At 42.5% G+C, this 16405-nt stretch overlaps 2 protein-coding genes across 8 annotated transcripts; one reads left to right on the top strand and one right to left on the bottom strand.

Annotated features, from left to right (window-relative positions):
- The first annotated feature begins 681 nt into the window (after positions 1-681).
- LOC114898164 (pre-mRNA-splicing factor SYF2-like) lies at positions 682-8979 on the top strand. Of its 2 annotated transcripts, none has more exons than XM_029227270.1 (6): positions 682-2043; positions 4568-4692; positions 5278-5395; positions 5503-5593; positions 6435-6533; positions 7815-8979. In XM_029227270.1, exons 2-6 carry the CDS (start codon positions 4663-4665, stop codon positions 7978-7980), a joined length of 504 nt encoding a protein of 167 aa, XP_029083103.1. In that variant the 5' UTR covers positions 682-2043; positions 4568-4662; the 3' UTR covers positions 7981-8979. The 2 variants fall into 2 exon arrangements, with proteins under 2 accessions (XP_029083103.1, XP_029083102.1); XM_029227269.1 differs by having other exon boundaries at positions 683-2052.
- Positions 8980-11216: 2237 nt separating this feature from the next.
- RSRP1 (arginine and serine rich protein 1) lies at positions 11217-16069 on the bottom strand. Of its 6 annotated transcripts, none has more exons than XR_003794605.1 (6): positions 15897-16069; positions 15085-15673; positions 14290-14441; positions 13865-13909; positions 13015-13663; positions 11217-12442 (listed from the first exon to the last, which is right to left on the bottom strand). XR_003794605.1 is itself a non-coding variant. In XM_029230397.1 (5 exons), the coding sequence occupies exons 2-5, from the start codon at positions 15611-15613 to the stop codon at positions 12305-12307; spliced, it is 903 nt and encodes a 300-aa protein (XP_029086230.1). In that variant the 5' UTR covers positions 15614-15673; positions 15897-16069; the 3' UTR covers positions 11217-12304. The 6 variants fall into 6 exon arrangements, 3 of the variants coding, with proteins under 3 accessions (XP_029086230.1, XP_029086232.1, XP_029086231.1); XR_003794606.1 differs by having other exon boundaries at positions 12382-12442; positions 13015-13098; XR_003794604.1 differs by lacking the exon at positions 13865-13909.
- Between the last annotated feature and the right edge of the window lie 336 nt (positions 16070-16405).

Genomic DNA, 16405 nt, shown 5'->3' with positions numbered 1-16405 from the left:
TTTCTCTTAACCCAGTCTACAGTTCTGTAAACAGTCCCTTTATTAAACTCTCCTTAATTACTTGGTTTGAGTATGTAGGGCTTTGACGGATAAAATATTTTTACAAATCGTGTAATTCTGGTTAAGTGATCATACTGAAAATAACTGACATTTCTGTATTCCTAAAGAATAAAAATGTGTTAGGATTGCTCTGTCAAATCATAATGTAGAAAAAATATAAGCTTACGACTGCTAGATTTGCTGCTTTCACAGTTGTTAAGAAACTTGTCTCATTTAAATTAACTGCACTGAACAGTCAGTTCCACGCTTATTTAATTATCTATGTGGGCACCACAAAGAAGACGATATGAAAAGCTGTAACAGGGGAAACTGACCCTTAAGGTGGTGAAGGTTAGGGCCCCCTGAAGAAAAACATTTAAAGACATCTTAGGAGGAGGACACACCTAATCCCAACTGGTATATTGGTCATTTGCTATGGGCCAGGCACAAGTCACAAATATTTCACAAATATTGTCGAATTTGTCCTCAAACTACTCTGTAACATGGGTATTGTATTATTATTTATTTTTCATAGATGAGGAACCAAAGAATAGACGAGTTAAATAGAGAATGGTTATACAGTTCATTACTGAATGAATGGACAGATATACGAAGAATGGTGTCCTATGCAGAATTCTGAGAAGAAAGTCAACATCTCACATTAATCCAAGAAATCTTTCTGCATCTCGGAGATGCTTCAGGAAGAGATCCCAAGTACCCTCAGTCAATTTGTTCCTTCCTTTCTTCATTCAGACAGTTCGGGGCACAGGGAATCCGCTGTGAACAAGACAGAAATAGATCCTGTTCTCTTGGAGCTTCCGTTGTACCGGGCGTTGTACCGCCACGCAAAGATTAAGATAGGATGCTGTGATGGTGACTGTAGGCCTACTTTGGTCACTTGATGGGCACAATCTGTGCTCTGGGTTGCTTTCTCACACTTTTGGTGGCGTTTTCTTCCTTTTACCCCTCTTCCTCAGACGATTCCGCCGCGCTGCCCTCGTGTCTCCACTCAGTGCGCCTGGGCCCAAGCCTGGCCCAATCGGATACAGCCCAAGGGATTGGTTCCTCAGCTGGGGAAGCAGAAAGGGGCGGGGCTTTGTCCCGAAACCTGTGGCTGCTGGCTGACGGAAGTGAGCTGGAGACTCGGAAAAGTTGTCGCAGGAAGTCTGGGGAAAAAGCGCTACCGGGTGATGGCGGCAAAGGCTAAGGCAGAGGAGGTGGGTGGGGCTGGTCTTGCCCAACGGTTGGGAGTGTAGGCTAGACGACGGCGGCTAGACGAAGAGGTAGTGCCAGGGAGGCAGAGACGGGGGCGCAGACGCTGTGGGGTCGGGGTCGGCGGTGAGGGCGCCCGGCCTGTCGGGAACCGCGGGGAATCACCTGGGCCGTCCGGGAAGAAGCCGAACCGGCCCCGCCTCCAGCCTGTCCTCCGCTGCAGGTGCCGGTAGGCGGCGCGGAGGAACAGCAGCCCCCTGCGGCGGCCGAGGAGCTGGCCGCCCAGAAGCGCGAACAGAGACTGCGCAAATTCCGGGAGCTGCACCTGAAGTGGGTGAGTCGCTCCAGAGTCCAGCTGAGACCTGTCACGTGGCCAGGCCCGTGCGCGTTTGTGGAGCGACGAGGAAGCCGCACCAGCGCGTGTGACAGACCTGCAGAGCTAGATCAAAGTTCGGTCCCGGTGGTTCTCAACCTGGAATCACACTGAAGTCACTTTGAGACCTTTTAAAAGCTAGACATGCTTAGGCCTCACTTCCAGAGTGTCTGATTTGATCAGTTTCTAAACACAGACATTGGTATTTTTTTAAGCATCCTCTCCCCGCACCCTCCTCTCAGCGCAAGTGATTCTGTCAAACCTTTCTTTTCATGGAGGGGGATACCGTGGACCAGAAATGGAAAGTAACTTGTCTGTTGTCACGCAGCAAGTTGGCGTCATTCATCCGAAAACAGCCCCTCGCCTAATGGCCTCTAGTGTGCTATAGCCAACTATCAACAGATGGTGTGGATACAGCGGTAAATATGGTAAGGCTGCTGTCCAGTTATGGAGGCAGATCCGTAACCAATAATTACTTCACGACTTGGTAAATGGTACGTTAGAGGGAGGAACAAAGTGCCTCAGAAGTGCAGAGAAGAAGACTGACAACTAGAGACTAAGGTGACAACTAAGCTGCTTGAAAAATGGGTAGGATATTATTAGACAAGTAAAGGAGTTGGGGGAAGTGGTATAGAGCAGTAGGAACAAGAGCAAAGGAAAAGTCCTCATTAGGATAGGAGGTCAGCAGGCAGCTGGAGACAAGAGGTATGTGTGAGGATGGTAGTTATCTCTATTTGCGCAGAAAAACGCAATCTAAAAACTAGTGGGACATACTTAATTCACTTGAAATACTGTAAAAAAAAAAAAAAGGAGGCCGGATGATGTGTGAAGAAGCAATGATATAATTCAAACATCCCCCTTTTGCAGTTTTTAATGAGTCACTGGATCACAGTCAGTGGCTGTGAACATCACAAAAAGGATAAAATCAGAGATTATGTGTCTCCTGATAGAAGTATGTAGCACCAGTTTCATATAAGTAGACTTGCTAAAAATAAATCTAACCTGAATTGGGGACTTCCCTGGTGGTCCAGTGGTAAAGAATCTGCCTTAACGCAGGAGACGCGGGTTCAATCCCTGGTCGGGGAACTAAGATCCCACATGCCACAGGGCAACTAAGCCCACACGCCACAACTACTGAACTCGCACACCTCAACTAGAGCCCGTGTGCCGCAAACTACAGAGCCCACGTGCTCTGGAACCCGCATGCCACTAGAGAAGAGAAAACCCACACGCCACAACTAGAGAAGAGAAAACCTGCACGCCACAACTAGAGAGAAGCCCGCGCACCACAACGAAAGATCCTGCATGCCTCAACGAAGATCCCGCGTGCCGCAACTAAGACCCGACACAGCCAAAAATAAAATTAAATAAATATAAATAAATCTTTTAAAAAAATAAATCTAACCTGAATTGGATGAAACCACTAGATCTACTGACCAATTTACAGAAAATACAGGGGTCAAAAAATATGTTATAGGACATTATAGGGAGGCAACTAGCAGATGCCACTTTGGGAAACAATAGGACAGTCAACACAGTCATTTTCACACTCCTCAAAAAAGCAATGGATAAAAAAGATGGAAAAGGAAACTATACATTAAATAAACCTTAAGAGGTGTACATACATATTGACTAATCGCAACATGTGGGACTTGTCTGAATTCCAATTCAGATTGTAAAAATAATAATGAACACTTATGAGACCATCAGGAAAATGTGAACACTGACAAGATATTTGATAATAAGGAATTATTTGGGGAGTGTGCTGATGGTATTGTGGTTAAAGAGATAATTACAATATTATAGGTAGAAAAGAAAACCAGCTAGAAATCAGGAAATTTGGGTTCTTGGCCTAACTCTGCCACCTAAAACTTTCTGAACTTCATAGATAATAGGAGAATTAGATTGTAGTCCTTCTCATACCACCTTCATGGTTTATACTGTGTGACCACCTGTCCACTTGCTCAGTGTTTTTATTTTTTTAATATTTATTTTATTTTTGGCTGCATTGGGTGATCGTTGCTGCACGTGGGCTTTCTCTAGTGGTGAGCGGGGGCTACTCTTTGTTGCGGCGTGCAGGCTTCTCATTGCAGTGGCTTTTCTTGTTGCAGAGCATGGGCTCTAGCCACGTGGACTTCAGTAGTTGTGCACGCAGGCTCAGTAGATGTGGCTCGCAGGCTCTAGAGTGCAGGCTTCAGTAGTTGTGGCACGCAGGCTCAGTAGCTGTGGCTCGAAGGCTCTAGAGCGCAGGCTCAGTAGTTGTGGCACATGGGCTTTGTTGCTCCGAGGCATGTGGGATCTTCCCGGACCAGGGCTCGATCTGTGTCTCCTGCATTGGCGGGCAGATTCTTAACCACTGCGCTACCAGGGAATGCCCCCTCTGTTTGTTTTTAAAGGGAGACTAAATGAGGCGTTAAGATAGGTGTTTTTAGAGGTGTTAAAACTGAAACTTTGTCTTCAACCCAATCTGAATTAAAAAAGGAATGAGAAATGGAATCACTTTCTCAGTATGTGACTGTGTCATTCAGTAGTATCTAAAATCATCTCGAGTACCTCTGTACAGTGGAACTCATACTTTGGGAAATGCTGTTTCAATCCAATCCTAAGTGACTTGCTTACATCACACAGCTAGGGAGTAGTCAAATCAGTATATTTCTCAGGCCTTCTTACTCCCAAACTATTGCTCTTTCCATCTTTACCACATGGTTCCTTGAAGGCAGTAAAATAATACGTAAAGGTATAGATATTGGTGTTTACCTCTCTTCCCCCTACATGAAATCTCTTCAGTACAAACACACTCTCACACAAACTTCTCCAGTGGCTCCCTCCCTTTCAGGATAAAATCCAGAAGTCCATTTTGGATGGCCTACCATACAAGATAGGTAACATTTATTTGGATATGTTTCCATACCTCTGCTGACAAACTTTGTGTCCTGGTGGTAGAATGAAGCTCGAAAATTACATCACCAGGAAGTTGTGGAGGAAGATAAAAGACTTAAATTACCTGCAAATTGGGAAGCTAAGAAAGCTCATTTGGAATGGGAATTGCAGGAAAAAGAAAAGAAAAAGTAAGTACACTCCTGCCACCTTCATAAGCTGTGGATTCAAATATTATATTGTGTTTTGTTCAGGCAGTATATTGCATGGTAGTTAAGCATTAAACATTCCAGCTCTGGTTTCCTCATCTGTACCTTAGAGAGTTTTGAGAATAAAATACGGAAGACATTTACAACACTGCCTGGCACATAGTTACAGCCACACAATGGATATTAGGGTAAAAGGTTAAGCTACAGTAACAAAAGCTCCAGCAATAAGAAAAGATAAAGCTCATGAGTCTCTCCAGTATCAGTTCCCAGTTGAGCAGCCCAAGTCACCTGGCCTGATGCAGCTGCAAGGGACGTTGAGAAATGGGCGGCCATGAGCCCAGAAAGGAGGCAAGAAAGGATTTTGATGGACATCGAATGTGTCCCCCACAGCTATCTTTGGTGTCAGTTTTATAGATGTATTATTTCTTACAGATATAGCAGATTCCACAATTTTCTTTGTAAACTGGCCATTTAACTGTCTTGATGGCAGTCTTTAGGCCTTTGATTTGAAAGGAATTAAGGAATTGTATAAGGCAATAAAGCTAATGTTTTTTCCCCTCGTTTTAGGAATGTACAGCAAGAGGGGAAGACTATAAGAAAGTGAAGTTGCTCGAGATCAGTGCAGAAGATGCAGAAAAATGGGAGAGGAAAAAGAGGAGGAAAAACCCCAATCTGGGATTTTCAGGTAAAAATGGCTTTTACTTTATTGAATGGGCCTATTAATGGCCCATTTAACAAGTCTAATAATGCCCCACCCAACATCTAAAATAGTATGGGTTCTCATTTTTTCAGATTATGCTGCTGCCCAATTACACCAGTATCATAGGTTGACAAAGCAGATCAGACCTGACATGGAAACATATGAGAGACTGAGAGAAAAGCAGTAAGTCGATGTGATTTAAAAGCATACATTATGTATGTTACTGAAAGGCCTTGAATTTAAGAGTGCTGATTCTGGAGCTTTGCTTCCTGGCCTTGGGTCCCGGCTCCACCACTTAGTAGCTGTGTCACACTATTTTTCTCTGTTTTCTCATCTGTAAATAGGGAATAACAACAGTGCCCACCTCACAGGGTTATCATCAAGATTAAATAAATTCATACAATGCCCTCAATCAGTGCTTGGCACATAGAAAGCACTGTATATGTATTGGCTATTATTTGTTATCATTGATTATTACTGTTGCTATTACCCTTATCCACAGGTAAGGGACACAGTAATACTTTCTTTCGTCATGCACAGTAAACAATGGTAAACTACACTCCTTACCTAATTATGTAAGACAGGTACTGTGCTAAAGATCAAGACTGTTTTAATAGTGATAGTGTAGATAGTGGAGAGGGCTGTAAATTGTGCCCTCAATTGAGCATGTTACTCAAGCTCTCCTACTGTATGAACTTCGTTAATTCCATTAACCTGTGGTCCTCAGCTAACTCATTTGGGCTTTGGAGGTTTTTTATTTTTTGGCCACACAGCATGCAGGATCTTAGTTCCCAGATCAGGGATCGAACCCATGCCCCCTGCAGTGGAAGCATGGAGTTTTAACCACTGGACTGCCAGGGAAGTCCCAGGAGTAGATATTTCTTAAATATATATTTTTTGGTCTGAATTCTATTTCTTTGAAATCAAGTATCTCAAAGTTTTCCACTTTTGACCACTAAACATTGTCCAGTTCTGAAGGTATAGGATCTTTTTTTGTGTTACTCACCACTTCACTCTTTTTCAGTGGAGAGGAGTTCTACCCAACATCTAACAGTCTTCTTCACGGAACACACGTGCCTTCCACAGAGGAAACTGATAGGATGGTCGTAGACTTGGAAAAGCAGTAAGTACTACAAATGCAGCCTAAAGTTTTAGTAGTGATTCATGCTTAATAACAAAATTAACTATATGGTCTTGAAGTGTAGCAACTGGACTGAAGTTAAGGAACATTTGAGTTATTAGTTTGAAGAATGGTCCCATTCACCACCACTTTTATATGTGTGTGGTTTTTTTAACATTTTTATTGGAGTATAAGTGCTTTACAATGTTGTGTTAGTTTCTGCTGTATAAAAAAGTGAATCAGCTATATGTATACATATATCCCATATTCCCTCCCTCTTGCGTCTCCCTCCCACCCTCGCTCTCCCACCCCTCTAGGTGGTCACAAAGCATCAAGCTCATCTCCCTGTGCTATGCAGCTGCTTTCCACTAGCTATTTTACATTTGGTAGTGTATGTATTTCAATGCTACTCTCTCATTTCGTCCCGGCTTACCCTCCCCCCACCCCACCCTCCTCCTCAAGTCCATTCTCTACATCTGTGTCTTTATTCCTGTCCTGCCCCTAGGTTCATCAGAACCATTTTTTTTTAGATTCCATATGTGTTAGCATACGGTATTTTTTCTGACTGACTTCACTCTGTATGACAAACACTAGGTCCATTCACCTCAAATAACTCAAATTTCGTTTCATTTTATGGCTGAGTAGAATTCCATTTATATGTGCCACATCTTTATCCATTCATCTGTCGATGGACACTTATGTTGCTTATATGTGTTTTGAATGGGGTAACTACTAGGCAGAATCTACAGAGTACGTATAAAAATTCTCTCAACGTAATATGTGACCACTCATATTTCAGCGTGAACCTGGGTAATTTCCCAAACTTCAGACCAGATCATCTGATGATACTGTTAAGATTAAATTCAAAAAGAATGCTCATTGAACATATATCCTTGTAGGATGCTTTCTAAAGACATTGCTTTCAGGCTTAACTATTAAGAACAAAAAGGAGGGACTTCCCTGGTGGCACAGTGGTTAAGAATCCACCTGCCAACGTAGGGGACATGGGTTCGATCCCTGGTCCGAGAATATCCCACATGCCGCAGAGCAACTAAGCCCGCGAGCCACAACTACTGAAGCCCGCGGTCCTAGAGCCCATGCTCTGCAACAAGAGAAGCCACCGCAGCGAGAAGCCCATGCACCACAATGAAGAGTAGCCCCTGCTCACGGCAACCAGAGAAAAGGCCGCGCACAGCAACGAGGCCCCAACACAAAAATAAATTAAAAAAAAAAAAAAAAAAAAGGAATGCCGCTTTGAATTCTGTATATTTGTTTCCGTTACAGAATTGAGAAACGAGACAAATACAGCCGGAGACGTCCCTATAATGATGATGCAGATATCGACTACATTAACGAAAGGAATGCCAAATTCAACAAGAAGGCAGAAAGATTCTATGGGAAATACACAGCTGAAATTAAACAGAACTTGGAAAGAGGAACAGCTGTCTAATCCCTTCAGGAACTGTTCTGCCAAATTGTACCAGTAAATCAGGACTCTTTCCTTTTATAATTTGTAAAGACATGTTCCACAAATCTGTGTATTTTCATATATTTATTATTCATTTGTTTTAGAAAAATGTCTCGTATTTCTGTGTTTGAAGTGTGTGCTTAATGTGTGCACTCTGCTAGGCTTAAAATCCTTAGATACGAACACAAGTCATCATCATGCTGAAATCTGTCATACATTTGACTTGACCTGGAGTTGAACTTGGGAGCTTCAGAGGTGAGTTGCTAAACTGGCACTAATTCTTCTTATAAGCTATGGTAGGTAGTGAAAGGCAGGCAGTGGTCACTGGAAATTCAACCTAATCCCTCCCTGCTCCAAGAGGTCACAATTAGCAGGTGCTTGCCTGTCCCATGTTGTATCCCATGGCCCAGGTGCATTTATGGGGCAAGCATAGAGGGTGGGAGACTGATTCTCCAGTAGCATTTTACAAATATGCCATCCTTCAAAAAGCAAATATCCCTTGGAAGAAGGTAAGTTAAAACACTTGGTGAAAATATTATTAAAATACACATAATACAATCTTTTTTTTTAAAGGCTAACTGGAATTCTAACCTTATTTCAACTGTAACTAAAAAATTAGGACATGCGATTTTAGTAGTAATTATGGGAAACAGAGGATAGAAAACCTGAAGTCAGGAGTATCCCATGAAAGTGAAGATTGTGCCATGTTACGTGAATAAAAACATGCCTAGGCTTGAGATCAGTATAAGATGGGCACACTTATTGATCAACGAGTAGGAAGCTCCGATTTAGCTAATGACGGGTTTATAAAGATGGTAATATAAATGCTAATAATAAAGGTATATTCAGTGTACTGTGAATAGCGAAATTTTAACATTGTGGTACAGTCATACAACTACAGAATGAGACAGATCTAACATGAAAAGATGCTCTTACCTATATAAAGAGGTTTGTACAGGCATAGAAATAAAATCCAGGATGTGCACCATACTATTTACAGTGATTGCTGCTGGGAATGGGAACAGATGTGGTAATTTTACTTATTTTTTAAAATAATTTGACACAAATACACACCCATGCTGCCCAATCTTATCAAGAGTAATAACATGCCAGTAGTTTTTTTCTTCTCCTGTATTTTCAAAGAAACATTTAATAATACCTTTCTACTAAGGGAAAAGGAGGGGAAGGAAAAATTAATAGGTCTTCAAAGACATCATACTGACTTGGGCTTAAAGGACAAATAGGATTTCCCCAGAGGAGAAAAGTGCTCCCAATAGCCAACCAAAAAAACAGATGTCAGTATGATCTGACGACTACTCTGAAGGTGACTAGGTGGATGGTAAAAGCCACTAATTCAAACAGGCAATACTGTAATTAGCCCAGTATGGGAAAGGTTCATTTTGAAGAGCTGAGGCAAGCTTTGGAAACTAGAGTTCAGAAATTGATACTCTTCAGTTAGTAGATGGTAGTTAAAGACAGAGTGGAGGAAATTAGCAAAAGAGCTTGTAGAGGGAGTAGGCTAAGGACAGAATCCTAACAGTGGGCAAAGGACAAAAAGCCACTGTAGATAATGGAAGAGGTCAAAGAAAAGAAGACAAATGCATGGAAATCTCTGCCTGAATGACAGAAAAATTTGAGAAAGGACTCCGTGAAGAAATAGTGAAAAGTGAGCCCGCATAAGAACAAGTTTTATTTTGCTAGGTAAGCTTAATAAGTGCTTCAGCAAAGAAAACCAAAGGACAGCATGCTGTGGTTGGTTCAGTAATCATGGCTTCTCTAGAAAAAAAGCAAAGCATTACACACCTGAACCTACGATCTAGGGCTGTGCTTTCCAAAATGGTAGCCACCCACCATATGTCACTAGTGATCATCTGAAATGTGACTAGGGCAAATTGAGGTGTGCTTTAAGTGTAACGTACACACTGAATCACAACACCTACCCAAAAAAAGTAAAATACCACTTTTCTACATTATATGTTTAAATATTTTAACATCTACTGGGGTAAAAAACGAATTCACCTTTTTACTTTTCATTGAAGCTCTCCTTTCTATTGGACAGCACTAAATCTAGTCTCTTGGTACAATTTCTCACTATCAGCGCCTGTTTGCTATATTGTCCACAGGTTATGTAATGACGTGGTATCACACCTGGGCAACTGCATCCCACTTATGTAATGACAGGCAGTCTGGGAATATGCACAACGAGTTATCTTCTGTGTTACAAAGCCTAGGAGAGACTGAGCACAGTTGTCCTGGCCACACACAAACGACAAGGTCAGGTTAGACAAGGACTGACAGGACTTCATGGGGTTATTATGAAAAAAAATGGAGAAAGTGTACATTCTTTTCAGGATACTGGGTAGTAAAAAGAAAATGAACTAATAAAGGGAAAATAGACAAGTCTCAAGGCTGAAGGAAAAGACCACTGTAGAAGTGAAATCTCAGAAGTGGCACATATCCATAGCAACTAGCCAAACCTCTTACATAAGGTCATAATCAAAGCAGGTGCTTTTCTGTTACCAGCTAAGTGAAGGTGAAAATGATCTTAGCATTATGTCCTCAATTCATTGCAAAAGTCTCCCTTACAAGGAAATCCTTGAGTTCTATAGCTTTACTATAGGAATAGAAATTATATGTCCAGGAATGTATATATCCAAGTCTAAATCTGTACATTTAAATTTTTCATAGGGTCAAATTTAAGAGCAGCTCTTATCCAATACAATGTTCTACCATAGAAGTATTCTATTATCTGCACTTTCCAGTAAGTGGTTACTTAAAATTCAGTTCCTCAGTCATACTAGCCAACTTCTCAAGTGGTCAATAGCCACAGTAGCTGGTGGCTGTCTTCATGGGAAATGCAGGTAAAATACTGGACAGCACAGCTTTAGTTAATACAGTATTACATTGCACTTGAGGATTCTTCACCATCTTTTTAAAGTCAACTTCTACTTAAAAATTTAGGACTTAAGCCTGCTCATCTATTGTCTAATTTCTGGGTGTTTGTCTTTTCCCAGGTTTTTTGTCTTGCCTCTAATATTCTCCTCATCCTATTCTCTAACTTGTTATCCCTGCCTATTGGAAGTCTATTTCATTTTTTCCCAAACTAAAAGTCTGTTCAAAATTAGGGCAAGATTCCAAGGAGTAGAAAAGAAAAACATTCAAGCAATCAATAGTACCCACCCCCATCACTAAAATAAAACCTCATGCATGTTTTTGATCTACTAGGATTTTTATTTTTTGCTTAGGTTCTAGCAAGACATGTTTTGTTGCTAAAGCCTAGCACATAGGCAAAATAAATTCATTAAGCTGGCATTTTATGTTTAATCCAAACATTTGATTAAGTCAAATTAACACTTGGAGAGACCATCTAAAACTGGCTTAAATCCTCCTAGTTTTGGTATCCACTAGAATGTATTAACAGGCAAAACCACAAAAATCCATAATCAGCTAACGTTTAAACCAACTGCCCAGACCTTTCAGTTAAGTGTAACATTCATCTCTAAATTTTTATGTGCTTAGTTAAGGTCTTTCCCAGCTACAGTAAGAAGCAACGAAGAATTTCAAATCAATAAATACTTTTTAAAACATAATAAGAAAAAAATGCAACGAAACCTCTGATTTTATAACCCAGTGAGGCATTCTGTTTCAACCCCTCTCTGGCTGAGTTTCCTGCCGTGAAGCTCAATTCTTCCAGGATAACACTATGCCAGTATTCTTTTAAGTCTTAGGCCAAACTTCCCAAATTTTAATGAGTATCTACATCAACCGGGAGTACTTTACATATCAGCTTCTAATTCAGTTCTGGGGTAGATTTCAGATTCAACATTTCTCACAAACTCTCAGGTAAGATCACAGGGCCCTATGCTGTCAGTCCATGGATTTGGATCTGGGATTAGCAAGGCTTTAAACAAGAGATACCACCTCATTCTTCTTCATTAAATAAAAACCCATTATGTAAAATATATACAATAAAGTGAAACTAAAATAAAAACAAATTTATTAATAAAATATATACAAACAGTTCAATTACTGTTTGTCTTAAAAATTTCACTTCTACATAACCAATCCATATTATATAAAACATTTACAAATATATATACAAGAATGCCACCTGTGCGTAACCTCTGGTCCATTTGTGCTATCTCCTATCTGCAAGAGAAATCTAAAATGTTAATATTTAAATATTAAGTATTTACATCTTTCTGTGTTGTCATCTGTAATTGCAACAATTATCACTAAATGGTTCAAAGGAATGGAATAATGCTGGAAACAAACTTGCAAAAAAAAAAATGCATTTCAGGCAACCTTAGCTATTGATGTTCTTTTCAACAGGTATCCACAGTCCATATGGACTTTTCTTCTTATCTATTTTTGGGGATCCTGAAGAGGTCTCTTCAGCAGTAGCTTTAGCTGATTTCTGAAGCAATGGCTTTGCTACAGAATTCTGTAAGAGAACAAGTTCTTAAGTCAGCTTCCCAAACAAATATTATTATACATATTTAAAATACTCGCCTTTTACAAAATACATTAAATAATTCCATTTAAGACTAGAACTTAAAAGAGACACCAACCAAATAAATGCAAAGCCACGGACTGCACTTGCAACTTGATTCAATCAAATCAGACATATGCAAGGCATGTCACTATTGCAGTAGTGAAGTATTAAAAATAGTTTTGAAATTTTATTAAGCCCTTAGCTCATTTTAAAATATTCTGACTACAGGATATTCTGAGACTTGTTTTTTGAATATTTTACCAGTTAAAAAGGAAAATAGGAATAATTAAAAGGAGGACAAAATATTGAGACTGAGAATGTAGATATTAAAGTAGGAGCCCATTATATTGGTCACTTGTAAGAACCATACAAAAAAATTTTTTTTAATTCTATTTATTTAGCGGCTTAGTAGGCCTCGAATTATCAGCATAAAAACAATGAGCCAACAAAAATAAAAACCCACATAACAGAAATATGTTTAAGGCCAGTTTTTGAGTGGTCAATGCTTAGATAATACTTACATTAGAGCTAAAAGCTATGCTTTTTTGCTGGGAAGACTTCTCGTTGGGATTTTCTGTTTCATCTTCTATTAACTTATCCGACAGCTAGACAGGTAAGAGAAAGTAAATTTTAAAAAACCATACCCTTGTAGGTATAAAAAGCAGCCCAACTGTATTACAAATTCACTTGTAGAGACACAAATCAAGTTGGATGTAGCCAAATAGTTAACATCCTAAAATAAATAACATAGTACTCTGTTGAGTTTTCCCCATAACAAAACTGATTCAATGATAGGCTTAAGACACTCTTCCCCATAAAGGAGTATTGTATCCCCCTGATGCAAATTCAAGTAACTTTGAAAGTCAAGTCATACCAGAAAACACCTAGTTTCAAAGAACTAAGGCATTTGCCCATCCAGTTGGGAACCTAACCGTCTGAAAAAGCGACTGAACTAAGATCTTTTTTGTCCACCACTAATACTTAGGCAAACCCACATCTGGGTCTGAATGACAGGAGATAACCCATCTTTCCTATGTTAACTGAGTGTTATCAATTCCTAACTACCTTAAACCTTTAAGATATGAATTTTATGCTGCACATTTCTGGAGAATTGTAATAAACTTATCTGCAAGTGAAGCAGGCCTCTTCTTCTGTAATCTCTCAAAACATCTGGAATATATTGCATATATTATGAAAGGGACATCTATATCAGATGCCCCACCATTACAAAGTACACTTTTGTTTAGTTTAGTACCTGTCCCAAATTCTAGCATGCATAGGGATCTACCAACAAAAAACTAAGTTTTCAGTGTGTCAACATAAACTTCAAATTAGTTAAACCTCTGATGCTTTTGCGCATGTATCAATTACCAACAGATTTTCTTCATCAATGTCTGGAGACCACATTCATGATTTCTATAAGACAGAAATAAAGCAGATAAACTATACTGTATGTTGAGTACAGAATTTGTGGGAACATAATGCTGCAAATGAGCGCTACAGATAAATACTCCGTAAAAAACTAGCTAGAAAAACTTGGTAACTACATAGAAATCACCAAAGTACCAGCTACAATTATGAAAGTAATTAGTACTGTGTCAACTGAAAATAAAGTTCATTAGTCTCCCATTTTCACGGGGGGAGACTATCTAGTATTGTCAGATCTGTTATTTTAAATTATATTTAGCTAGTCTTTCCAGGAAGCAGTCTAAGGCAAATCAAATAAAAATGGCTAATCAGATCTTTCTGGTAGTAGTTTCCTGAAGATTTTGTTTGGATAAATCTAAAACACTTACCTCAGACTTTGCACCATTATTCAGTACAGCTGTTCCACGGTTGGTTTCTTTAGATACAGAAACAGTTCTGAGACTAGCTGGCAAGTCAAAGTTGGCTGTTCCTAATGCTTTTGCGGCATTGGCTTTTGCTATTTCTAACAGCTCCATTCGATCTACAAAAGAAACAGAAAGTGTTCATTTATCCTGTAGTATTTCTCCAGAAAACTCAAAATTCACAAACTGTGTTTGTGCTTTTTTTTTTTTTTTTGCTGTACACAGGCCTCTCACTGCTGTGGCCTCTCCCGTTGCGGAGCACAGGCTCCGGACGCGCAGGCTCAGCGGCCATAGCTCACGGGCCCAGCCGCTCCGCAGCATGTGGGATCCTCCCGGACCGGGGCACGAACCCGCGTCCCCTGCATTGGCAGGCAGACTCCCAACCACTGCGCCACCAGGGAAGCCCTATGTTTGTGCTTTTAAACTAGTAGTATCTACACATTTACATGGTACTTCCACATGTAAGATATATTTCTATTGATGGAAAAAGAACTCTACTTATTTTGCTGAGAAAAACAAGCATCCCTAAGTGATCAACAAGTAAAAGCACACGGTGGGTAAATAACTAACTCCCTGACAATTTCAAGGCTCCACTCAGAACCGCCCTCCACCAAGCCATTTAACGTGCACAGCGTTACTCCCAAGGGGAAAGCATGCCGTCCATTTTAAAACTGGGCGCCCACTACAGTGTAGTTTTAACTATTAACCTACTGGCGTCCTTCCTCTTTCCCCTAACGCCTCTCTCGACGACCGACGACTCACCCTTCTCACTCAGACGAAATGCGGTTGGGCTGCGCGACCTGGTCCGGGATCGCCCCCTCCAGCCTCTGCGCTCCTCCGGGTAGACGGTGCGGCCGAAGCCGTAGTAAGGGCGGTCCCGCGCCAAGGCGTAGGCCCTCCGGTAAGGCGAGCGGCCTCGGGAGCGGGGGCGGCTGAGGGACCGGTAGGACCTCCTGGAGGAGCCGTGGTGCCTCTCCCGGTACCGGCGGCTGCGGGGGCGCGAGCGGCTCCGCGAGTACGAGCGGCTCCGCGAGTACGAGCGCGAGTAGCGCCGGTACCTCCTCCGGTGGCGCCTTCGGGAGCAAGACCTCGACCTGCTCCTCCGCCGGGGCGGGCTGCGGCTGCGGCTCCGCGACCACGACCGAGTCGAGACGATGGATCGGGACGGAGAGCTCGGGGGAGAGCGGCTCCCGGACGCCGAGGACAGCCGGCTGGACGGGCCCGACCGCGACGACGAGGGGGAGGCCTTGTGCGGCGAGCCCGGCCACAGGTCGTTCACGTAGCTGGACATCTCGGACGGCAGCTTCCGAGCTTCCTTTGCTTTGACGACCCCTGCCCGAAAACTCAGTTCCTAAAAACAAACGAGAGGAAACAAAATACAAGTGAAATCCCGAAGTGAGCCGCGCGGGCAGCCTCGGGCCGAAAAAGAAACGGGCCTCCCGGCCTACGGAACGCCGGGCTGTGGCGCCGTCTGCTGCCGGCCTTCCCGCCCCGCCACCGTCCCCGTCCACGCTCCGCGGGGCCCACAGGGCCCGGCTACGACCGCAGGGCCACCCCGTCACCAGAAAACCCACCACGGGCCGTCGACGCCTCACTCAAGGAGATAAAGGCACAACGGACGCCTTCCTTCTCAAGTTAAGGACGGAGACAGGCTTTTCGCTGCTTCTCCTGAACGGCTGGCTCTCACCCTCTACCTCCGACGTCCAACGTGCAAAAGCGAACTGAACGGGGGCGCGGCAGACGTGTCGAAAATACCAGAAACTGGCGCCCCGCGCCTGCGCAGAGACGTTGCGTGGTGGGCGTGGCTCCCCTCTCGTCCAACCGCCGCTCCCCTCCTCTCTCCACCCCGAGCCCCACCCTCCGCCTCGCCCAATGGCCTCCAGGATGCGCATGCGCGCCCTAGCACGGAAGGTGGGCAGGGGGAGTCTCAGCTCCATCCGGGTAGCAACCTGTGGGTATTTAGTGTTCTTGGCTGAAACCGGGTGGAAACGAGGCGGCCTCGCGCCGGCTACACCTGACTCTGGGACTGTGTGCCTGGCCGATGTTAACTGGGTCGTTTCCTCCCCTTCGGGCTGTGCCTCCC

This window comes from Monodon monoceros, unplaced genomic scaffold (assembly GCF_005190385.1).
Source record: "Monodon monoceros isolate NGI ecotype Baffin Bay Population unplaced genomic scaffold, NGI_Narwhal_1 Super_Scaffold_18, whole genome shotgun sequence".
Lineage (NCBI taxonomy): Eukaryota > Metazoa > Chordata > Mammalia > Artiodactyla > Monodontidae > Monodon > Monodon monoceros.
The sequence above is the reverse complement of the archived record's forward strand: the minus strand, read 5'-3'. Positions and strand labels throughout refer to the sequence as shown.